A 24,105-nucleotide genomic window follows, 5' to 3' on the forward strand; every position below is an offset into this window, starting at 1 on the left:
AAAAAAGCAACAGCTGTGCAAGCGGGTGTGGATGAGAGGGCCCGCTGAATGGCCGTGAAGTCTGGGGTACTGCGGCACACCCTTTCCTGTCAGGCCGACCTCTCTCGTCTCGATTCTATTTCCATAAAGAACAACGAAGCGCACTGCGCAGGAGTCCTCACACAGGGAAACAAAACAGAGAGGAGGGGACAGCTTCAGCACTCTCTGTTCCCGAATTCCTACATATTTTATTTTTTTTCTAAAATATTCATAACTAATGCCACGTCTCCTCTTTCACAAACAAGTCCCATTCAAAGCCGAATAAATTAGTTCGGAAAGGAGCCTTATGGCCGTCTCTGTCTGCGACAGTCCACCTAGGGCCGGCCAGAGGTCAAAGGTGAAGAACAGAAAAGAAACATGACCGCCGTGACAGCAATGAGAACCAAATTATGTATGGACGCCGAGCTGTTGCCGGGAAACCACAATTAGCTGCTGTGGTGCATGAGGCAGAACTCTTCTGAAACTCACTGCTTAATGCCTGCATTTGGAGGATGGGGCAGTTCATTTAGTCCTGCTTTACAACACAGCACTCGTGAACAAAGAGGTCGCATAGGAAAATGAAAAGATACAAAAACATTTTTTTAAAGAATGGAGGGAAAGAGAGGACGTTTAACAGCCTCCTACTCCACCAGCAGGGGTCGCCATCGTGCTGTTCAGGGACTTTCCTTTATGACGCTGGCCTCCTCTCCTCCTGCCCCCGCCTCCGGACTTTGGCTGTGGAAAGAAGCGAACGGAAGAAAACCTGAGATGAGAACCGTGTTTGCGTGCCGTCACGACCCCACAGGACACACACAGGACCCCGCCACGTAAGGACCTCCAGTCTGTCACTCTAACGGGAGATCAGTCTGACGCGATCAGCACCCGTAGCGGCTGCCGCTGGCGGCGACGCGTCCCTGCTTCCCTGGGCTTTGCGACTGCGGACGGGTCGCCACAATCAGACCCTCAGTATACAGGCATCAATCATCCCACCTGGAGCTGCTGCTGAATTCCTCATCTGCTCTCCTTACTAGCCAGAGTGGCTACAAGTGAGCCACATTCCCACAAAGGTTAAGGACCCTTTGACTTGGAGGGAAAGAGAGAGAGTAATGGGGCTGAACTGCTTCTTTCCTTTATCAAACCAAACATTTTTTAGTTTTCTCCCGCCATTTGGAATGCAAAGATTGGCATGCGCTGCCTCAGGAGGTCAGCTGACCACATCTTCATCACCCTGCAAGCCTCTGCCCTGCTGCCTGGGCTGCTTGCCACCTCACTCTGTCCCTTATGCTAGCCAGGGGCATGCTTCTACTGGTCCCGATTTGCTGTTACGCGAGTGGGCGGGGCATCGGGAGGCTGCAGGGTGCTGAGACCATGAGAGTGTAAGCCAGAGGTGGCCAACGAGGTCCGTATCCGTTTCTGGTGTTCCAACTTCTGGCCTTAATTCTGTAAATCGCCCTAACGTTTTGTGGAGGGGTGGTGTGGTTAGGGCGCCATCTGCAGGCGGAGAGGGAGCGGTTTAGCTGGCACTGCAACCCCAGGTGTGCGCAATGACAATTAATTGCTAATTATATGTGAAATGTTTTACTGCGATCTAATCTATCAGTGAACCGGTGTTGGTGCAAGCAGCCAATTGGCTCATTTCCCTCGGGTAACCAGTGGAAACAAAAGCCTGCACACACACCGGCCCTCCAGGACCGGAAATCAGCCATCCCTAACAAAGTTTTTTTTTTCTTTTTTCTTTACCTTGTTCTCTTTGTTGCCGTCTTTACTTTGCGAGTCTTCCTCCCCTAATGTCTAATGGAACGGAGAGGGTGTCGGAGGAGGCAGAGGGAGGGGAACGGAAGATTACAAAGGCAGAAAGGAACCAAAGGAAGAAGAAGGGGAGGGGTGAGATATGAGGAGATGGGTACCCGGGGTGGGGGTGGGGTGAGCAGTGAGAGAAAGAGAGAGAGATTAGCCAGCAGATTGGAAGAGACAGAAGAGGCAGCAGCAGAGATAAGGAGCTGGAAGCTGCCGGTAATCAGGTCCACACAGACGGCCACTGAGAGAGGCGGAGTGCACCTCCGACACCGAAGGAGAAACCACCCCGCCACCCGGCCACCCCTCCACCACACACACACACACGCAAACACACACACACAAACATACACACAAACACACACACACACACGCAAACACACACACACAAACATACACACAAACACACACACACACACGCAAACACACACACACAAACATACACACACAAACACACACACACACACGCAAACACACACACACAAACATACACACACAAACACACACACACAAACATACACACACAAACACACACACAAACACAGACACACACACACCTCTCTATCCCCTTCATTCTCCCCTGCAGAATCTCTGTTCTCCACGCTGTCCTGAAAAATCCTGCATTTCCTTACCCAGTTTATGCTGCTCACTCCTGCCTGTTGCCATTTTTACATGCACATACGATGGCTTCTGCCCCCTAAAGTCCTCACAGCACGGATGATCATACGCCATTACTGACTGACTGACATTACTGAACAGAGCTTCAGTTAAACCACACCTCCACAACATCTACTGCTGGCCCAATCCTGGTGCTGCAGATCTACGATACTGTGGATTTTCAGTCCAACCCTAAAGATGCACACCGCATTCAACAGCTAGAGATCTAACTGAGCTGCTAATTAGCATAACCAGGCATGCCAAACTACGGTTGAAATAAAAACCTACAGGACGGCAGATCTCCTGGAGCAGGGCAGGGCAGCCCTGATCTACGGAAAACTCTTTGCGGCTCTTCGCCACCAAAGTGCAGCCACCCAACTGCGGACCTGCTCTTCCCACCTGCAGCTGTGCTAAATGTGGGCTGGTTGGCCGCCCCGCGGGTGCCGCCTCCTCATTGGGCGGCGCAGACTCCTCCTCACGGCGAGGCGGGGCTTTCTTGGTGGACTGCATCTTCATCTGAGGGGCCTTGGCGTTGGAAGGAAAACTGTTCACCGTCTGCAAGAGCTGAAACAAACGCAGCCAATGGGGTCGAATTACTAAACCGGTTACTTTTTCCATTCAACAGTCCGTTATTTATAAAGAGGACTCATCTGACCAAGCTTCTGCATGTCCGAGCCGCAGCTTAAACCTATCAAGGAGATCCAGATAAAACATAAATGAGACTGCAAATGCATTGTTCAAAATAACTGTAGAAAAAAGAAAGTGTTATCTGATTTTTAAATATTAGTTTGCCAGCATTACTTTCTGAAAAAATGCACTCTGATTGGAACTGCTTTGACAGCCAACTAAGTATTTGCCCTGAAATACAGGAATAAATTCAAAGAAATTAAGAGTGAACACATGGCAGGGACGTTAAATCAGAATTTCCCGATGATGACTTCAGGCTATGTTTCTTGTTTGGCAAAGCCTTCACGTAGCTACTGGTTGGCTAATTAGTTTGTATCATTACACACACATAACAAAAAAGCCATCTGTTCCACTGAGTGTGTCCGTAAAGCTGACCGACTATGATTCCAGTGCGCTGCTGCCATCTACTGGCGAGGAAAGCAGCGTTTCTTCTCAAAGCTTGAGACTGCAGAATCACCCCGAAGACCTCACACTCGGACGACGCTGTAAGGCCAGAAGCATACCCAACGCAAGTACGCAAACGCAAGTGACAATGCCAGGCCGACGCACTGCAAACGCACGGCCCACACTCGATGTACGCTCTCACGTCCCTGTGGAGGTAATACAAGGACGAGGCCAGGATGGACACTGGAGCATCTTTGTTTTTATTAAAGGGATTTGTGCAGATCTTTGCTTTTATTTATGTGTTTGTTTTTCTCTTTGTCTATAGGTGCTTTTAGGAACCTTGCTGTATGTTTCTATTTACCAACATCTTTGTATGTGTTTTTGTATGCAGAATGTTTGTCTTTTATGGTTGCAGCATGGGTGAAAGCCCAAGCCAAATTTTCCACTTTGTGGGAAAAATAAAGGTAATCATGAAGCTTGACCTGAGCCCTCAAGGGGGACAGCTGTGAAAAGACTGAGCGGAAGAAAGCACAAATCGAAGACGCCTTAATCCTGCTAGAGCCCCCTGCTGCAACGCTTGATCCTGCAGCTCGGGCTTGCAACGCGTAAAGAATTTCAGGTGGCGCATGGCAGAACGCAACGGATGCGTGAAACCGACTTTGCGTAGATTGCAGCGTCTGCGTTTGCGTACTTCCGTAGGGTATGTTTCAGGGCCTAAGCTCCTTGCTCAAACCGTGGGTCTTGAGGGCAGATAACTGCTGGTTTTCCACCCTTCCTTTACCTGGGAGTCAGGTGTGAAGACAGTCAGGCCAGTCAGTAGTGCTAATTGCTCGGTAAGAGAAAAGAAATCCTGGGCCGGATTCGGATTCGAGGGACACATTAGAGTATACGCAAAACTTATCGTATTTACGATGAACTTCTGCACTCCTGGCGGGCAGTGCACAGAAATAAGAGGCTTAGGAAGAGCAGTATATTTATGAAACTTTAAAAAAGGGGACAGAAAGTAGAAATCCTGCCATTAACTCAACCATCTGATCTCACCAATGAATTCTACTGCCTGGCAGAATCTGGATTTTCCACCTCTGATTGTAAATAATTCAAGTTTCTTTTTAAAATATTCTGACACTACCGGACCCATTCTTTGCATGTGTAAACTATGACCTGAAAGTCTCACGCCAACTCCCAAACTCTAAGCCTGCATACGCTCCCTCTCAGCATTCCGTGACTCCGCCCCCTTCACCTTGGCGATGGTCCCCACGGCCTTGGTGCGGCCCTCGCGGAAGACCAGCTTCTGCTCCGTGTGCAGGTATTCGGGGGTCTTGATGAAGCGGAAGTGGACGGTGGCCTTGTCCCCCGTGCGCAGGCAGTCCCTGCTCATCGACAGGATGGTGGCCGTTTGCCTGATGCTGCCGCAGTGCACTGAGAGGACGAGGACGCGGACGGACGGACAGACAGACAGACAGACACGCGCCATGCAGTTTAGACAGACGGGCAATCACACCCGTTACACAGACGTGAGCAAACTGGGAGAGGGGGCGGCAACCAAGGGTGTACATTCACTGACGGACAGCTACAGACGAAAATATGGATGTTAAGCCCCAGGCATTCAGTCGAGCATTAGAGTCTGTCTCAACAGCATTGCTTGAGACCTGCAACATGCACACAGTTCTGGCTAATTCCTGCCCAGGTAATAGTCCTGTACAAGTCTTCGGGTCTGCCCTCCAGACAGAGAACATGTTATATTTAATTTGTAGTGAGTGACCTTTTTTGAACTGATTACTGGTCACACATATCCATTAGAAAATAAAAATAAAGTGGCAGCAGTGTTGCTAAAATAGGGATCATGTTTCTGCATTTTTTAATACAGTAAAAAACACTCTAAACGAAGATATTCTGAGGTCTATTTTAAGACTACAATGGCCGATGACCCAGACTTGAACCGCAACAAAATAATTAGTCCTGTTTCCTTGAGCCAATCTTGCAGTGTCTGGCATTTGTGTTGTTTAGCTATTGATCATAATATTTACATAACCACTGGCAGCATTGCAAGATTCAAAGAGCTTCACTTGAATGAAAAGTGGAAAATAAGACAATAAGATGCTCTAGCCAGCTTGCTCAACAGAAGTAAATTAAAACAGAAATTGCCCATAGGTTTTTTTTTAATATTAGCCTGTGAGCCAAAATATTTGTTTTGATCAGAACACAAAAACATTATTTGTATCTTATTTCATCTCGCTAATCCTGCTGTTTCAGCCCGCATGTTACAAGTATCATAATAAAATTATGAATGCCATGCATTTATTGTGTCATTATTGTGAGATGGCATATTACGGTAAAAAAAAGAAGCTATTTTAATCAGAATGCAAGTGCATCAGCGTAAAACGCAGATTTTGAAATGTCCTGCGTTCCAAAGATTCAACATTCCACGGGCTAGCTCGACCACCGATAAAACATTTAACTGACAGGATGTAATTTAGGAAACCTTTTTTTTTTAAAGTACTGGACATGCTTGGGTGCAAAAGAAAACAAACAGGATTTACTGGCCTGAACGCAGTGAACGCAGAGCGCTGTCAGATCCTGAACGCAGTGAACGCAGAGCGCTGTCAGATCATGCACACAGCTGCTGTAGCTTTGCGCTCTTCGTTGGTAGCGTCCTAAACGCGGCGCGCTGTGCTGATTGCGATACAGCGCCACACAGGCATAATGCCGCCATTGCGGTCACAGATAACAGAGACCCACCGTGCGCAACGCTTTTATTCATAATGTTTTTTTCATGCCGACACTGGGCAGAATTCGATCGAGGCGGCCACCTAAAAATTCTCTGTGCAGGAAAAACCCTGAATGCGCCGGGCATCGCGGTTTTAGCATTGCCAACCAGCGTTATGACCATGGTAAAGTGGCTGCTACTCTTCACCTGTGACGTGTCGTACTTCCACAAATGCTATATGTTCTACAGACAGGAAAAATACACTGTTGGTCAGCTTTCAAACTTGACGCGTGTTGATGTGTGTATGTATGAAGAATGTACATTTGTCTTTGTAGGTTTATACTTCCTATAGAACCAGACCCTTGCTAAGACTGGATTTGCTAGTCATGGGTTTATATTGGAAAGTAATCCCCGGTAGAGGGCGAAACACTACTGTGTTGCAGTCTGACCCTGACTCACCCATAGCCTGGTATCTGGGTGAGATGGTGGTGGGATGGTGCAGCACCAGGATCTCAGCCTCAAACTCCCATGATGCCTGTGGGCTGAGGCGGGGCGAGACCATCACCATGCCTTTCCGGATGGCGGAGCGCTTGATCTGAGTAGAGGAGGGGTGAACATGTGAAACACAAAGACGTACGCAGACCTCATTCACATTCTCACACATGCAGCCTTATATCTACCAACCCTTTGAAGAGTAGAGTAGTTTTTTTGTAATGTTTTTTTCCGAATTCTAAGTCAGGGTTCTAGAATTTCATTGCTTTCAATTGGCAGTAGTGATTGACACTTCAGCATTAGATTTTTCAGGTCAGAACATTCTATTCACATATTTGTGATAGCACACCTTAAAGGGTTAAACAACATGAGCAGGGATACGTGCACTTTTAAACACTGATCTTGGCACTAAGGCTCACCTTTTTAAGGGAGAAGGAGGCTGTCTGACCCCCCCTCACCTCCTTCACCGGCATCCTCTTACGGTGGATGGATTTCACAGCGATAGGGAGGAAGTTGCCGAGGGGGTCAGGGCCGAGTAACATCATGTCGTTCAGTCGTATCAATCCGCGTAACATAGTCCCCGATACCACTGTGCCTACACCCTGAGAAAGAAAAAGAAACATTAAGACTTAAATGTTAATGAATGTTGGAGCATTAGTGTGCAGACTACAAAGAGCCATTGTGTGTGTGTGTGTGTGTGTATGTGCGCGTGTCTCAGACAGACCGGTACAGAGTAGGTGTCGTCGATCTGGAACTCAGCTGGCTGATCATCGCTGTATGATGTTCTGGAGGAGAGCAGGTTGAGGAACATCTTGAGCAGGTCCATGTTCTCTCCCGTAACATTGGAGATCTGGAAGATGGGACACATCCTGCAGACACACACACACACACACACACACACACACACACAGCCAGAAAACTGTTCTCAGTAAACTGTTCTCAAAAAGAGTTCTCTTGAAATGGCACAGCCATGTTGTATTAAAAAGACAGAAGTGAAGTTGGCATTCCCGTGAGAGCACGTAGCATCAGGTTTGGCCAAGAGCGTGACCGCACCTCTCAGAGCTGAAGTTGGAGGCAGTGACGATGACATCGTCTTTGTTCTGCACCAGAACAGGGATCTTCCTGCACCCTGGGGACTTCAGTAACCTCTGTAACAGCTTCAGGGTCTCTGTGGCAGAGCACACGCATTCATATTTCAGAAAGACACAGAGCAGGAACACACACTCACACACACTCTCTGTCGTCCTTATATGGCGCTTCGTGTTTTGTAGAAATAAGGGGACTGTGCATAAAAAGTGCAGTAATTTCTACATGGTGAAACCAAAATGGATAAAAATACCCTCTATTATAAGTAGAGAATCTGCCCTTCAACCACATTTTCTTAATTGTTTGATTACAAATCTAAAATTGTGGAGTATGGAGTCAAAACAAGAAAAAATGTCTTTGTCCCAAACATTATGGAGCTCACTATATAACAATGTATCAAATATTAAAACAATGTTGTGCCCCACCACACTGACCTGCTTTGGTTGAAACATTGCATGAATACACACAGTTTCGTACTTTGGTAGAAGGTCATTTTGATTAAATGGTGCACAACAAGAACTGTGTACGTGCATGAGTAGCCATGCCATTATATACATTATATATAATTTGGTCCTGTTGAGGTCTGTTGTATTAGGGCGAGCTGCAGCGGATATCTATAAAACTTGTCAAATCTCAGCGAAACTATCTGGATGAATGAATAGCACTCCGGGCAAGTGGAAACATAGCTTAATTTCATTTTGGGTGAACTGCCCCTTTAAATTATTTTATGTTGATTTGATATATTTCCTCAATTACTGCATATTAGTCACACTGAATGGTTTCAGATCTTGAGACAAAGCCATAGTAATATTGTTTATTAAAGTAAACAGAAAACACATTTTTTATTATTTCATCTATTTAATGAGAAGGGTGATATGGGTGTTTGAAAAAGTAATTGGCCCCTTAGTTACCAACCAATTGATGTAATTTAATTGTTATTTAGATTCAGGTGAACACAGCTAGGCTTGATTGCAGCCAGCCCAGTCAAATCTACAACACACTCATTTTGAACCGTACCATCTGAATAAAGTAGTTACCACAAAGTTTCTACGAGCACACTACGCACAATTGAAAGGAAATTCCAGAAGAGATTTGAAAACAAAAGTATTTGAAATAAATCATTCTGGAAAGGGTTACAAAGCCATTTCTAAAGATCTGGGACTCTACCAAACCACAGTGAGCCATTATCTCCGAATGGAGAACACTTGGAGAACAGTGGTGAATCTTCCTAGAAGTGGTTGGCCGGTCAAAATTTCTCCAAGGGTGCAGCGACAACTCAAATCAGGAAGTCACAAAAGATCCCAAAAGAACATCCAACAAACTGAAAGCCTCTCTAGCCTTAGCTAGACGGGACAGCAGCAAGGTAGAAACCACTGCTAATGAAGAAAAACATCAATGCTTGTCTCACATTTGGAAAAAGGTACCTGGAAGATCCCCAAACCTTTTGGGATAACGTTCTATGGAAAAGTCAGAAGTGAAAATTTTTGGACAACAGAAGTCCCATTACGTCTGGCGTAAAGAAAATACAGCATTTCACAGTAAGAACATCACACCAACAGTCATGGTGGTGGTAGTGTGATAGTGTGGGGATGCTTTGCTGCCTCGTGACCTGGACAACTTCCTATTATTGAAGGAACCCGGAAGGAATGGAACAAATTTTGCTCTATAGCAGAAAATTCTAAAGAAGAATATCTAGTCACCTGTCCAAAAGCTGAACCTGAAGCGTAATTAGGTTATGTAAGCAAGACAAAGATCCAAAACACAAAAACAAGTCCACATCAGAATGGCTGAAAAGAAACAACTTGAAGTTTTGGAGTGGCTTAGTCAAAGTCCTGACTTGAACCCAATAGAGATGCTGTAGCACGACATGAAATGAGCAGTTTTTATGAATTAAAGCAGCTGTGTAAAAAGCACATCAATTTATAGCGAGTGTTTGAAGCAGTTATTGCTGCTACAGCTGGTGCAACCAATTATTAAGATTTAGGGGTCAATTACTTTTTCATAAGGGTGACATGAGTGTTTGATCAGTTTTTTCATTACCTAAACAAAATACTAATTTTAAAAACGTGCTTTACGTTTACACAGGTTCCCTTTGTCTGATACTACATTTTGTAAAAGATTTGAAGCGATTCAGTGTGACAAATATGCAATAATAGATGGAATCAGGAATTTTCATGGCACTTTCTCTACCTCCCAGAGTGATGCGCAAGACAATTCTCTGAAACCTGAGTCCTGTCTCTCCTCTTACCTTGTAAGATGTTTACTGGGCACATGTCTATCTTTGTAACGACCACAAAGACGGGCACATTGAGGGCCAGTGCCAGGCCCAGGTGCTCTTTTGTCATGCCCACTATTCCAGCGTTGCTGCCCACCTGCGTGGGGGACAAGAGGGGTCGGGGGTCAGGGATCTAACGTCTTCTGATATTACAGCTGCAGTGCAATTCTTTTCTACATGTGTTCCTTTTTGCCCCCATGTCTGAATATTAATGTATCTACATTACAATAAAGGCATGTCATTTCTGTACATGTATTAAACAAATGAAAGCCAGTCTGCTTGCTTCAGGGTCCATGAGAGTCAGCAGTGGCTTCTCACGAACCCCTTTCCTTGCTCCTATTCATTCTTTCCTTTCTCTTACTCCTTTCTCAAGGTTTATTCCTTCTTCCACCACCACACCCCCACTACACATTTCACTCATCTCCTTTCCTTCTTTCATCTCTGCCTTTCCTCTCTCCTCTCTCATTCTCTCCATTCCACCTCCTGTCTGAGCCATCTCTCAGTCTTTACTCCCCTCCCATCCTCACCCTCCCCCTCTCTCACCATCAGCATGCAGAAGTCGGGCACGTGCCCGGTCATGCCGAACACGGTGGTCTTCAGGTACTTCTCGTGCCCGGCCAGGTCGATGAAGGTGATGACCTTGGAGGACTTCTCGCAGATCTTGGTCCAGTCCAGGCTGCCGCCGTGGCTGTCGGGCTTGTTGACCACCTGGCCCTCGTGGTCGAAGCCCAGGATGTCGTTGCCCACGCTGCTGGTGCGCCCGCTCTCCATCTCGTGCTTGTGGCGGAAGAGCTTCTGGCGGGCGAAGCCGCGGCCGTTGTCCAGCTCGCCGTGGGTGAGCACCCCCAGCAGGGTGCTCTTACCGGCGTCCACGTTCCCCACCACCGCCACCCTGAGAGGGGGAGGGGGAGAGAGAGAGAGAGAGACAGGGACAGAGAGTGACAGAGAGAGTGAGAGAGCGAGCGACAGGGAGAGAGACAGAGAGAGAGGGAAAGAGAGAGAGAGACAGGGACACAGCGACAGAGAGAGAGAGAGAGAGAGAGAGAGAGCAAGAGCGAGAGAGAGAGAGAGAGAGAGAGAGACTTCAACCAGAATCCATTCATGGCACAGAAGGGTGACTTGTCACAGTCAGTCAGGTCTACCACCAGTGTGGTCATCAAGCCTCCAACTAAACATGGAAACATCCTGTCCTCCCCCGTTCTCTCTCACACTGGAACAAGCCTTTAATTTAGGGATGACAGTCGCCTAAACAGCAAGGCTCTCTCCGACAGGAAGTGGTCACCCCTCCTCACCTGACCTCCAGGAAGTCGGTCTCGCCCACGCGGCGGCGGATGAGGTAGTCACGGATACGCCCCCCCGCCTCGGTCCGCTCCCGCAGCAGGATGAGGTCGGCGCCTATCTGTTCGCTTAGCGACTGCACCGTGGCAACCGATGCGTCCATGTCCTTCTCATCCAGCCCATAATCTCCCCCGTCTGTAAGGGAAGTGTTAGTTACACACCAGCACAGACACACACTCCCACACTGGCTACAAAGATAATGCATGAATGGGAGACATACATCCTCGGCCTTACAGTGACCAATAGTGAGGGGCCCCGTTTTAGTATTAAATCCACATACATACAGCCTGACTTCAACCAGCTCTCATCAGTAAAGAGACTGAATTATAACAAAGGGATAGCACATCTGAGAGGGGGGGAAAGCACCAACACAGACACACTGATTGGCTGAGCAGGCAGGTCAGTTTACATTTACCACAAGCAAAAGACCCTAAAGAGTGCTTCAGTTTGTCTAAAGGTGTGCAGCGTGGTTGCTCTTATAGTAATGGAAAAGGTTATAATTATATTAAGCAGTACATTTATGCTCAGACCAGGTCTGCTTTGTGCTTCTCTTAGTGTTGTTTAATGGTTCAGCGTTTGCAAGAATGCATCCACAAGCTTGTTCTATGAGCTCTTATGACATACTCTATAAATATATTACCGTGCCAGCCGAGTTAGTATCTCTGGATAAGAAAATCCCCTACATCAATAAATAATCATTTTCATTGCATTAAAATAACTGTCGGGGAAAGGGAGTGAGAGAGGAGTGTTAAAAAGAACAAGACACTCTGTAGTGCTTCAATACTGCCTCCAGAGGCGGGGAGGAATATTACACCCGAGCCCAACTGGGATAAATGAGTACCTACAACGACCCTGTGACCTGTGGGGTGACCTGTGGGGTGACCTGTGGGGTGACCTGTGGGTCGACCCGGGCGGTACATGCAGCTGACGTGGGCAGAAAAAGAGCTGAGAGAGCGTGCACAGCCCTGCTCCCTGCAGCACAATGAAGCGCTCGCTGTCGGGCAAAATCACGAGCAGCGCTTCAGGACCCAAACCAGCGCGGTAAAGGGAAGCTAGAGCGCACAAACTTGAGGATAACTGGCAGGCAAACCCGAGAAGGACATTTCAGATAACAGCCCCCGGTGCCCATTACCCCAGACATAGCGAGGTAAAGTAGCAGACTGATCAGGTTGCCGCTACAAGGTGAGCGTGACTGGCATTCAGGCGAGGAGAAGCCAAGAGCCCTTCAGTAGCCCTCTGCACTCTAACCTGGCCACGCCAACAGGGCCAATAAGAGCGCTGTCAGATTAAATGGCAAATTGGAAGAGTAGGCGGGGTCAAAGGAGGTCACAGGTCACACGACAAGACGGAGGTTCAGGAACAAAATAGCTTCTCGTTTCCCCTGAAGAGCAGGCCACTCCCCTGGACAAGAACCACAACGGCCCCTTCTGATTCCAAACACGGTTGGTTGTTTGGATTTCTGTGTTTTATATGGGTCAATCCAAGCGCTCTCCGCCCAAACAGCAGAGAGCTTCTGTGGCTTTCCTATTCTAAGGAGAGGGGTATGCAATACATTCTGAAAGCTGTGAAATGTCAAACATCTGGCATTTTGAAGGACGACACGCTGCAGGAGCTCCGTTAAGCGTGAGTGCTGGCGGGGCTGTGGCCGTGCCCAAAGGCTGCGGACGGGAGGAGGACGCGGTAGGCGGGGCTCTCTCACCTGAGCCGACTCCCACCACGTAGATGGTCTCCCCGCAGCCCTCGTCCATGCGCTCCCTGAGCTGCCGCAATAAGGAGTCATACTGCTCTCCTGTGGGGCTGACCAGCGCAAACTGAGAGAGAGGGAGAGAGAGACAAAGAGACAGAGAGAGACCTTTTCACTTCTGAGTCCATATAAGTAACAGACACACAAGGAGACACCATTGCAAGAGACCTGAAGAAACACAAAAACAGGAATGAACAAAACTACATGACAGAGAGAGAGAGAGAGGAGAGAGACTATGCTATGGTATAGTAGATGTCACCTGTTCAGGACAGCCAGAGAGGATAAAAGGACAGGGCTGAGACAATGGCGAAGGTCAATACAAAAGTGTGACACTGGGCTGTGCTCCAGGCATGGAGAGAGGGGGAGGGGGAGGTGACTAAGACAGACCTGGCAGGGAAGCATTGTGGTTTCAAACAGTACTTCATTTAGGTTAAGCATCAATTAAACAGACCCAACTGCAGCTTATACCTGCACACAGAGAACCGCTACAGGAAAAAATGACTTCAGGAATAGAATCTAAAACAAAAGACCGTTTGTGAAACATACACTTCTGCACGGCAGACTGTGAAAGCACCGCATCCAAACTGCAGGATTTGCTGGTCACATCCACACCACACGCAGTGAAATAGTAACATCCACTTTGTGTAAGACTGCAACACATTCAGACAATAGACACCAAAAATAAGAATAATAATAATTTTTATTGACACTTTACACTGTAACTGCTGATCTAGATCCACATGCAAACTCCCTGGTGTCCCATATGAAACCGGGTCAGCTTACTTAGGGGGGGGGGGGGGGGGGGGGGGGGGGGGGTGGGGCAGAGGGCAGCTGTTTTCCATGGCAGGGCCGCTTCTCGAATGACCAGGGCCTCAGCGCACCCGGACACAGCTGTCACCTTTCCCACACGCATCAGTAACAGCCACGCGGCCCATTACAACAGAGCCTCTGGACACAACTCTGCTCCAGCGCCATCGCGGCCGGACACATACAGCGCTCCGTTAACTGAACGAAAAGCCAGAGTAGCTATTAACAGCCAGCGGCTAGCATTATTCAGGGGGGGGGGGGAGGGGGGGGGGGGGTCAGAACAGGTCCTATTCACTCCGAATCCAGAGGCCCATTGCCATGACCTTTGCCAGCACAAACAGTTCATTGTCAGGGAACCCCGGAGCTAGCCCCGCTGTGCACCAACAAGCCTTTTTCCAGGTGACTAGCCCGGTGCTCTTTCAAATGCCCTAATGTCTCGTCACCATCTTGGTAAACAACACCTGCCTTCAGCCAAATATTCCAGCTTAAAAACAATGTAGTGGCAGCGCTGAAGAATTTCAAAAGAAGGTACACCTTTTATTTATTACCCTATCAGAGATCACTGCTGAACAATATGAAGATTAAAAAGCAAAACTGAGGACCAAAATTAAGATTAAAATGATAACCACTGATTTCATTCCTGGAATTACCCTTCCAGAGTAAAATGCAAAGTGGCATTGTGGTGTATCCAGAAGAAATGGAGGCGGACCATTGTCACACCGGAAAAAAAAAAAAAAAAAAAAAAAAAAACATTCCACAAATTCAAACCTTCCTGTTACACCAAAGTAGACTGGCTGGTGGGGATTCCAGGGCCTTGGACAATTTCACAGTTTGTTCAGTATGGTGCACTGTATCAGAGGCTGCGAGTATGCCCCAACACCCACAACACATACCAAACATGTACAGGAGAGGCACAACTGAGGCAGGGTGGGACCTTTGTAAAGACCTGGATCCCAACACGGATAATTTGGCCTACGATAGAATGCTGCCTCAAGTTAAACGACAAGCCAGATCAACAGCAAACTAATTTGCTTGTTGGTTTTCTTTTCAGTTTTCCTTTCCCGTCAGAATACACACATCTTTCAATAAGTTTTGATAGCAAAATTAATTACTGCCACTTTCCAAACAAAATAATGCATACTAAATGTGTCGTTGGCTGTCATATTGTTGCATTCTGGGTGATGTACACAGACAGTGGACAACTGCTGCCAACTCAGACATAAAATGAGCAAAGCAGAGGAGGCACTTCCAGTTACAATTCATGTAACGATAGCCAATGATCCCATTTAGCGCATTCGCTGCACAACATATTTTAAAATGACAATTCAGCGGGGAAAAGGATAGCTACCTCTGCCTATTCTAACGCTTAGTAATGATACTAGCCCAAAATGATTTAGTCAGTAGTTGCAAAAGTTGCAAAAAGAAACTTAATTTCACAGAGATGCTGTCATAAAAAGGCAATTTGGGCAGCAATCGTACGGGCTAATTTAACAAGTGTGCCAGCTTTCATTTTATTGCGTTTAAGTTAGTACTAACACTAGCTACCGTAAGGTTTTGACATTAATTACGACACTTGGTAAACTACCACTGACTAGTTAGGCATGTATTAGGTATCAGAGGTCACTGCAAGTGAAGACGTAACATCTATTCAAGAACATTATCAATAGTTGCTGTAGACTAACTACCATAACGTGATCATAACTTGCTAGCTAACCACGCTTATTTGGCAAGCATACAGTGTACACTAGTAGTAGCGAATACGGTGACGTGGTATTGTATAGCCAGCTGGCTAAGTAACGTTAGTCTACATTGGTGAAAATGTAGGCAGCTCGGTAACTCTACTTTCAGTTATGGTAAATAAAATATTGGTTATCTTCAGTAAATCAGATACAGTGTTTTACACAACATCATTAATACAGATCAAACTCTGTCATAGGGCCTACCTTACTAGTAAAGTCTATGTGATCCACGGCTTCGCCATTGAGCCTCTCCCCGCCCTCACAGCTCTCTGTACCAGCTAGGTCTTCTCCACATCCTCCGTCCGGCGCAAACATGCAAGCGGGAACTAGGGACTCCGCAGTGGGTACTGGACTCAAGCTTGACTCTGTTGCCGCCATCTCCTCAAACCTTGTGCAAATATGGAAGGATTTATCCGAGTTTAGCTAGCATACAAGCTGGCTAAACTTGCAATGAAGCTACCTGCCGATAAATATGCTAGTTAGCTCGCTAAGGCAAAGTACTTGAAGTAGCCAAACTACCTTGCTAACGTTAGCTTGTTAGCTGACTGATTGACAGCCGGTTTTTGCAAATTACATGCTAGACAGACAACAGTAGTTGGCTATGGTAAGTTATTAACGAAAGTAGCCAACTGCATAAACGTTTTCACATACAAGAAAGCCCTTTATTTACAAATATGTTTCCGTGCTGGCTCGCCAACGTCATAACAGTATATTGAATGAATTAGCAAGCCAACCACCATAACAGAAACATACGATACGATTTGGGTTGCAACCACGCTGTACTGGTTGACTAATTCAAATAGCCACCACCACACCCCCTTATGAATTATTAATCAGATCTTTTAGCTCTGAGAAGATCGTAAAATTAGACCCAAAATCAGTGTCTATGTAATTAGCAAAGCCTCATCGTATAATTCGTTTCTTTTATCTTAACTAGCTAACCTATCTTTAGTTGTTAACTTTGTTAACTCATAGTACATAGTGCTTGCTAGCTTGGCTACAGTAATATACAACTAGTTAGCAACATACCTTTGGATGTCCAGGCAGCCACGTTAAATTAAATTCCACTAAACTAAGTTACTTCTCCCAACCTGGTAGTGTTTCACGGAATGTGTATATAGCTACCATCAGTTCGCTTCCATTTAGATTTAACAACAAAGATCTGTGCCTCGGTCATATGAGGAATCCCAACAACTGCTTTTTATATTACCGACCCTACTCATGTTATCTGTGCGAACTGCTGATGCAAAGAATTGCAAGAAACTGTTCTGCTCAGCCCATGCGCAGTTCCTAAGGTAGGTTTGTGTTTCCCTTCTAGGGGTGGGGGCCGGTGGGGACACTTGTTAGATGATCGTTGTACTAATAACGCAGGAAAAGCATTTACGCTGATTTCTGAAGATGTGTCCACTGAGTAGGCTATTAGTGCTTTTTACATTTCAGTATTTCCAATAACTAATTCAAGTCGAATTTATTCAGGCCGAGTAGGTACTTGACCCATGCAGTGTGAACGCGAATAGTTCGGTCCACGCGCCGGTTTTGCGAAAATGAGTGATACATTACATTTATTTGGCAGATACTTTATCCAAAGCGACGCACTATAAGTGCATACCGAAGATAATTGGAACAACTACAAAACACAGGTCCGATAAGGTACAATAGCCTACTCATTCATTACAAATTTTTGCTTTATGACATTTTCTCGATGAGGAATCCTAACATCATAAAGATTTCATGTTAATAGCCTCGCTGACGTTATCTGTTGGACGAACTACAGCTGATGCAAAGAATTGCAAGAAGCAGTACAGCCCAGCCCATGCGCAGTTCGTAAGATAGGTTTACATTTCACTTCTGTGGGTGGGGACAATGTTGAAATGAAAGTGATGTTACAAATAATGTATCAAGTGTCATTCATCGCAACGTTTTGCTCAACGACATTATCTAAACTGCTGCTGGTTTATTCAAAGAAAAAAAAAATACCTTAATGGAAAGAAAGTACACCAAAAAAATGCCCCCCCCCCCCCCCCCCCATTTTAACTGCATCTAAATCCACTGATATGACCATTCATTGATGTTGCTCATTTTATTTCTTAATCTGGAATATTTAAATATTGCATTTGTTAGTCATTCTGCGTCTGCTATTTAACTATAATGATAGCACGGAAAAATTTAGTGCTGGCCAATGCCAGTGATATACACTTCCTCTGAAGATCATACTAGTCAATAGAACAATGAAGGGCACTTTCAGTCCTTACTCAACCCTCTTCCTTCTGAGACACTTATTGAAGGGACATAAAGGTCAGAAACAGGAAAACATGCCCATTTCTGTCAGACACCTGGGATTGCTAAAGGACACAGTATGCTGTATGATGTAATACAATGAAAATGTCCTAAGGCAATACTGAAACACAGAAAGGTCTACTAATATATCATAGCAAGTACAGGTAACACCCTACAGTTGCCTAGCAAATAACAACATTGTCCTTTTGATATCAGTGTATGCTCTACGGACACAACAGTCATACTTGTGTTCATCCGGGACCTTTTACTTCTGCCTGTCATTCAGTTTCAAAAAGCCAAAAGAAGTCAGACATCTATGTGCACCAAAAAATAAAAAGATTGGGCAGAAACCCAGGTGTCTTATTAAGGGCTTTGAAAATGGCAATCATGACCACGTGCCCATCTGATAAAAATCTGATAAAATAAAAAAGCATTTACATAACATTTCAAAAATCAAGAGTATTGCCATAATCGTGGTATTGTCGGAGAATTAGTGTCCGTGTAAGCAAACCCACTGTTATTATGTAATTATTAAATCATTGGTTTTACACCTGAGCTTATTCAGCACACTTGTTTTTTCCTGTGTATATAAATCCCTTGTTCCTTGTTTTTCATTGCTTGGTCTTAGTGTTTCCTAATTCGTCCTTGTGTCTAGTTTTATCCTAGCTTGTTCCCCCGTGCTTTTGCCTGTTTGTTGTTTTGTATCGTTCTTCCTAGTTGCCCTGATAAAGTCTGTTTGTTATTTCACTTATCTCTGCTTCTGTCTGCGCATGGATCCAAGCCCGGAGTCTGTAATGCTTATCTCAATGACTATTTGCTCCTGGTAGGTCCGTACTCTGGTCACCCATGATGTCTACCATACCATTATCAGTGGCCCATTATAAATTATGGCAGATTTGCAAATGTCTGCATTTTCTGTGTGTGTGTCACTGTCCTATTGTGATAACACTTAATGAGGTGAAATGTTTTCTTCTGTTTACTAAAGCAATTTATATTCCATTTGACCAAATTTCTTTTCATAGCACTTCTATTGATGTTGCAGTGTTATCATTATATTGATCATGAAGACAAGTCCACAGAACAAAGTTAATTTGTGTTTAGTTGTGCAGAGATTATTTCAAACGTATATCAGTATCAAAACCAGTTTTATTCCAAAATGTTTCCAAATGTTTTTCTTCCTTTCAATTCAGAGAAGTGTGAATCATACACATTTACAGGACCATTGTAAGCCTGAAAGAGCACAATCAATCAGGTTGCCAGAATTGGTCTCTGTCGGAAGTTACAGATGGGTGACAAATTAAAGGGAAAACCTGAATAAATAAGTGGAGAAATATAACTAATGCAGATGCTTCCATACAGGTGTACTACATGATACTATTTTGCAATTAACATCCTATCATGCTCTGTGGCATGTATAAAAATGCTGAGCAGAATCAGTCAACATTGATCTTCGATCAAAATGGCAAGAGGAAAAGATCTAAGTGACTTTGAAAGAGGGTTCATTATTGGGGCACAGATGGCCAGAACTTCAGTCGCAAAGACTATTTAAATTTAAGTAGGACTAGTGTTGCAATAGGATCAGTGACTGAAGTGACATCTTCATTTAGATCTATGAGAAAGACATTAGTAAATAGGGTCAGAAATTGTATTTGAAAGCACTCATTTGTTGACTGTGATGCTCTTGCATTAGTGGGCAAAAACCATAGGCACTGGTCTACAGAGATGTGGATAAAAAGTGTGAGAAAGGTACAGGCCTGAATGCTTGACTCCTACAGTGAGAGGGTCCGGTGGCTCTGTTTTGCTGTGGGGGCATTTTCCTGGCATGGTTTGGGCCCACTTCTCCCCTTAGAGGGAAGGTTCTCTGCAAATCAATAAAAAGTTGTTCTGAGTCATCACTTTTATGCTATGATGAAACCTTTCTATCCTAATGGAAGTGGTCTCTTCCAAGATGACAATTCCATCATCCATAGGGCATGAGACGTCATTGAATGGTTTGATGAATATGGAAATGGGGTGAATCATATGCTATGGACTTCACAGTCACCAAATCTCAATTCAATGGAACACCTATGGGAGATTTTGGAATGATATGTTAAACAGCGCTCTCCACCACCATCATCAAAACACCAAATGAGGGAATATTGGAAGAAAGATGCTCCAGAGACCTATAGAATCCATGCCAAGGTGCATTGAAGCTGTTCTGGGGGCTTGTGGTGGCCCAACAACTTACTAAGATGGTTTGGTGTTTCTTTTAATTTGTCACCCTTCTGTATATACCTTATGTTGGAAGCTAATGCTTTAGTAAGATCAGGTTAATTTCAAAGGAGATTTAAGCAGATAAAACGAATATTTAATGCATCCTATTGCTAGTTAGTAGTTTCAATTAATCAATCTATCAATCATTGCATTTATATAGCACTTTTACAAACTTCCGAACACTCAAAGTGCTTTACAGTGATGGATGGGAACTCACCTCACCCACCATCAATGTGTAGCACCCACCTGGATGATGCATGGCAGCCATTTTGCGCCAGAATGCTCACCACACATTAGCGAAGGTGGAGAGGGAGAGAACATTTTTAGCCAATTAAATCAGGGGATGATTTGGTGGCAAGTTTGCGAGAGCCAGGTCTGGAATTTAGCCAGGACACCGGGGAACCCCCTATTCTTTGTGATAAGTGTCATAGGATCTTTAATGACCTCAGTGAGTCAGGACCTCGGTTTAACGTCTCATCCGAAAGACAGCATCACCTACAGGACATTTTATCTTTAAATTGCCAGCAGTTTGACAGATTTATTGGTCTGTTTGTGATATAGCCACTCCTGTGCTTAAGATTTTATATAAGGATGTCATGTTTGGACAACAGTAATCCAACCTGTATAAATATCACAAAGCCACCATAGCAACAATAGCAGGAGAGATCCAACTTGTCTAGAGGAAGCTTATTATTTAGACGTGTTTTTATAGCACGTTTGCTATAGCAAATATCAGTCCAGTCAATAAGTATAATAACACATATGGCCCATAGACCTGAGGTTCAGGAGTGCATTTGCGAATCGGGCAGTAGCTTTAAATAACTGGGTGCCAATACAGTAAGTCAGGCATAATGTAACAAAAAAAAAAAAAGATGGACTGAACTGTGAATGTTTTTTAAACATTCTTATAATAATAGCTATAGGTTGGGGTTATTTGTAAAGAATTCATTATAAGGGAATTTTTCAGGCTTATAGATGTGTACAACAGGTATGCAGTTTCCCTGGCCAATCAGCTGTCTTAAAGAATGTGTGGCATCAGCTGAATTGCTACCGTGCTGAAATGAGCTAGAAATGTGTACTTTACGCCACATGATAAAGGGGTATTTACAAATTCAATCACCTGCCAGTGTGCTAGCAATATATGAACGTTCTTTGCTTGTGAAACAGAAACAAAGAGCAAAGTAGCAGTTGCTCATTTTGTACGCATAGGAATACTTAAATTTTAGTGGAAAACTAAAGCAAATGAAGCTCAGACCTCAAGCAGGTTCTACTACTCAAATATGGAATCCCAAATGAAATAAACACACCTCATAATATAAATGGCCATATTAATAAATGCAGTAATAAATTGCAGTCAATAAATTGTGAAATAATTTAATAATTCACTAACACTCAACTAATAGTTGTGAAATATTATATCCTACTCATTATATAATGACATTATTAGATCTAATTTAATTTTTCTTTCATAATAACACATTGGCTTTTTTAAAGACTTTTTTTTCATAATGATACTTTTCCAAAAAGCACATTTGGAGTAGCTGTCTTTCAAAACATATTTATTTATTTATTTATTTATTTATTTATTTATTTTTAAAGCCATTTTAAATAAAAGTAGTCTTGCGGGGGATGTCATTTTAAATAAAATCTGTTATTATGGAACTAAATTTTTGTTATATGTAACGATTTTGTTGAGGAAATTGTATTTTATAATGAGTCAATTACTTAATTATTTAATTATTTTAACCATTTATGTATATATATGGTTTTTTATACAATCAATGCATATTTATTTAGTTTTGGCAAAATGGGATTACATAATCGAGTCCTGCTTCAGTGGCAATTCAGTCATTAAAATAGGACATTTACCACAATTATGCGTTTTGCAGTATTATGTCATATGACATAACGGGAAGTAACGCCCCCGGCGAAACAATCAGACGCCAACGTAACTCTGAAACACACCCCTTTTAAGTCATTCTGTTCAGGATTCCTTTGAGTCTATCACGCGTAATGCGCACTCAGTTGCATTTTTTCGTCGATTTCATTGGTTAGAGCTCGCTAAAGTTTATGACTAGTCTCGCTGGCACATAAATACACGAATCACGGCTACAGTTTATTCGGCTCGCAAACCAGTGCCGTACAGCTGTGAGGAATCCGGAGGTGAATTGCCAAGATAAGCGTGAGTACAGATAATTGTCGTTTTTGTTTAATAATCGAAACATGAAAATAACAAATTGTTGAGAATGATACAGATGGACGTTTTAAAAATAATAAATTTCTCAGAGATTTAACTATGACAATTAGGACGGTCTACATTGTTAACTAACTAGGCATCAATCGACTCTTGGTTAGTATATACACTCAGCTGATCATCTGACATTATCTATGTGTGAACTCACTTCATATCCATGTTTGTGCCTTACTTGTAACTGTGGATGAAACTAATCTGTCACCATTTAAGATGGTTTTTCAAAAACAAGTAACATGACAGACTACTTCACATTTATTTCCCACTTTGCTGTGAACACACGACATCCATTAATAAAATATATTAGCACACAGGTGGTGTGTACTCTTACACACAACAGTTTTACTTGTCTAAAAACATATCCAGGCAATCTTGGTATTTAGAAACAAGGTGAGATCAATAATGATTATCAGTCTGCAGTTTTACATTCATTAGGACTGCCTCTTAAATTTCTGTGTTTGAGCATGGAAAACACTGAGACATGGTTATATCCATAGAAAGCATTGGCGGATAGTGCTACATGCAATGCCCTATAGTATATCCTTGTTTCAGAGATACTGAGTCATACAAATAATACTGATTCAACATTACTGGACTTCCATGTGATTGGTTATTCTAGTGCAAATCCCTGTAAGCTCACTGATGCTAAGAAGGAACTAGGTTGATAATCTGTGAAATGAAACGTGTTGTTGTTCTGATACAGGAGCATAAGAAAGTGTTATCAAAGGATTCTTGACACTGCTGTAAATCATTTCTCTGATCAGCGGACACCCAGTTGTAATACAACACCGATTATATTTTTTAAACAGTCACTTTAAATAGTAAGTGGAAGTTACTGGTGTTTCACAGTTCTGTATGACAGTTCTGTATAGCCGCGTTTCCACCGCAGGAACTTTACCCCGGAACTAGGAACCTTTGAGGAACTCAAACTTTTTGAGGAACTTTCGACCGCAGGAACTAGGGTCTAAATTTAGTTCCGGGGGCTTTATTTTACCCCCTGCTCGGGGGGTAGTACTTTCTAAAAGTACCGGAACCTTTGGGGTGGGGCGCAAGCGCTGAAAATTATTGATTGGTCGACTACTTGCAGTGTTTTATTTCAACTGCCATGTTTAAAAATCTACAGCCGCAAACCGATTTATTTTCATAATAACTTCAAATCAAACTTGTATGTTATGCGGCGCAGTAGCCTAGTTTTGGTTATAGCCTGCCAACGTCTTGGAATTATAACGTGTGCTCTTCTGTTCTTTTCTTGATTTAGTATTCGTTTTATAAAATGCTAAGCATTCGTGCTGGGACAGCATATTACGTACCAAAACATTCAAACAGATTAATTCGGTTGCTGAATATTTTCTTCCGGATTTTCTTTGTTAGCCCGTTGTAATTGACTCAAAACGTTTGATACAGTTATGTGAGGTATGCGGTAGTTCTGCGTAATTCACATTGGTGATACAGTAAAAGCAAACTGGAAATCACCTTCCGCACTTTTTGTCAGGGTAAAATAACAGGTTAATTCTAGTAATCGTCCCTTTAGCTTTTTCAGACTGCCGTAATTTTACTCTGCCATTCTTCAATTCCACAAAAAGACCAGGAAGA

At 43.9% G+C, this 24,105-nt stretch overlaps 2 protein-coding genes across 5 annotated transcripts in view; one reads left to right on the forward strand and one right to left on the reverse strand.

The window, feature by feature from the left end:
- Positions 1 to 16,892, reverse strand: LOC118221336 (GTP-binding protein 1-like). Of its 3 annotated transcripts, XM_035406310.1 has the most exons (14): positions 16,758 to 16,892; positions 15,933 to 16,116; positions 13,138 to 13,249; positions 11,393 to 11,573; positions 10,644 to 10,992; positions 10,074 to 10,197; positions 7,793 to 7,907; positions 7,464 to 7,608; positions 7,159 to 7,341; positions 6,707 to 6,842; positions 4,781 to 4,959; positions 2,869 to 3,033; positions 1,759 to 1,809; positions 1 to 753 (listed from the first exon to the last, which is right to left on the reverse strand). In XM_035406310.1, the coding sequence occupies exons 2-14, from the start codon at positions 16,104 to 16,106 to the stop codon at positions 649 to 651; spliced, it is 2,019 nt and encodes a 672-aa protein (XP_035262201.1). In that variant the 5' UTR covers positions 16,107 to 16,116; positions 16,758 to 16,892; the 3' UTR covers positions 1 to 648. The 3 variants fall into 3 exon arrangements, with proteins under 3 accessions (XP_035262201.1, XP_035262203.1, XP_035262202.1); XM_035406312.1 differs by lacking the exon at positions 16,758 to 16,892 and having other exon boundaries at positions 15,938 to 16,071; XM_035406311.1 differs by lacking the exon at positions 1,759 to 1,809 and having other exon boundaries at positions 622 to 753.
- The window catches only part of LOC118221341 (beta-galactoside-binding lectin-like), an 11,783-nt gene continuing 4,570 nt past the window's right edge, over positions 16,893 to 24,105 (forward strand). The window contains exon 1 of one of the 2 annotated variants that reach the window (XM_035406317.1): positions 16,893 to 17,023. The gene's annotated coding sequence lies outside the window, so the exon portion shown is untranslated. Of the gene's footprint in view, positions 17,024 to 22,235; positions 22,444 to 24,105 lie in introns of those variants that run through there. The other variant, XM_035406316.1, reaches the window with a different exon arrangement.

This window comes from Anguilla anguilla, chromosome 2 (genome assembly GCF_013347855.1).
Source record: "Anguilla anguilla isolate fAngAng1 chromosome 2, fAngAng1.pri, whole genome shotgun sequence".
NCBI lineage: Eukaryota > Metazoa > Chordata > Actinopteri > Anguilliformes > Anguillidae > Anguilla > Anguilla anguilla.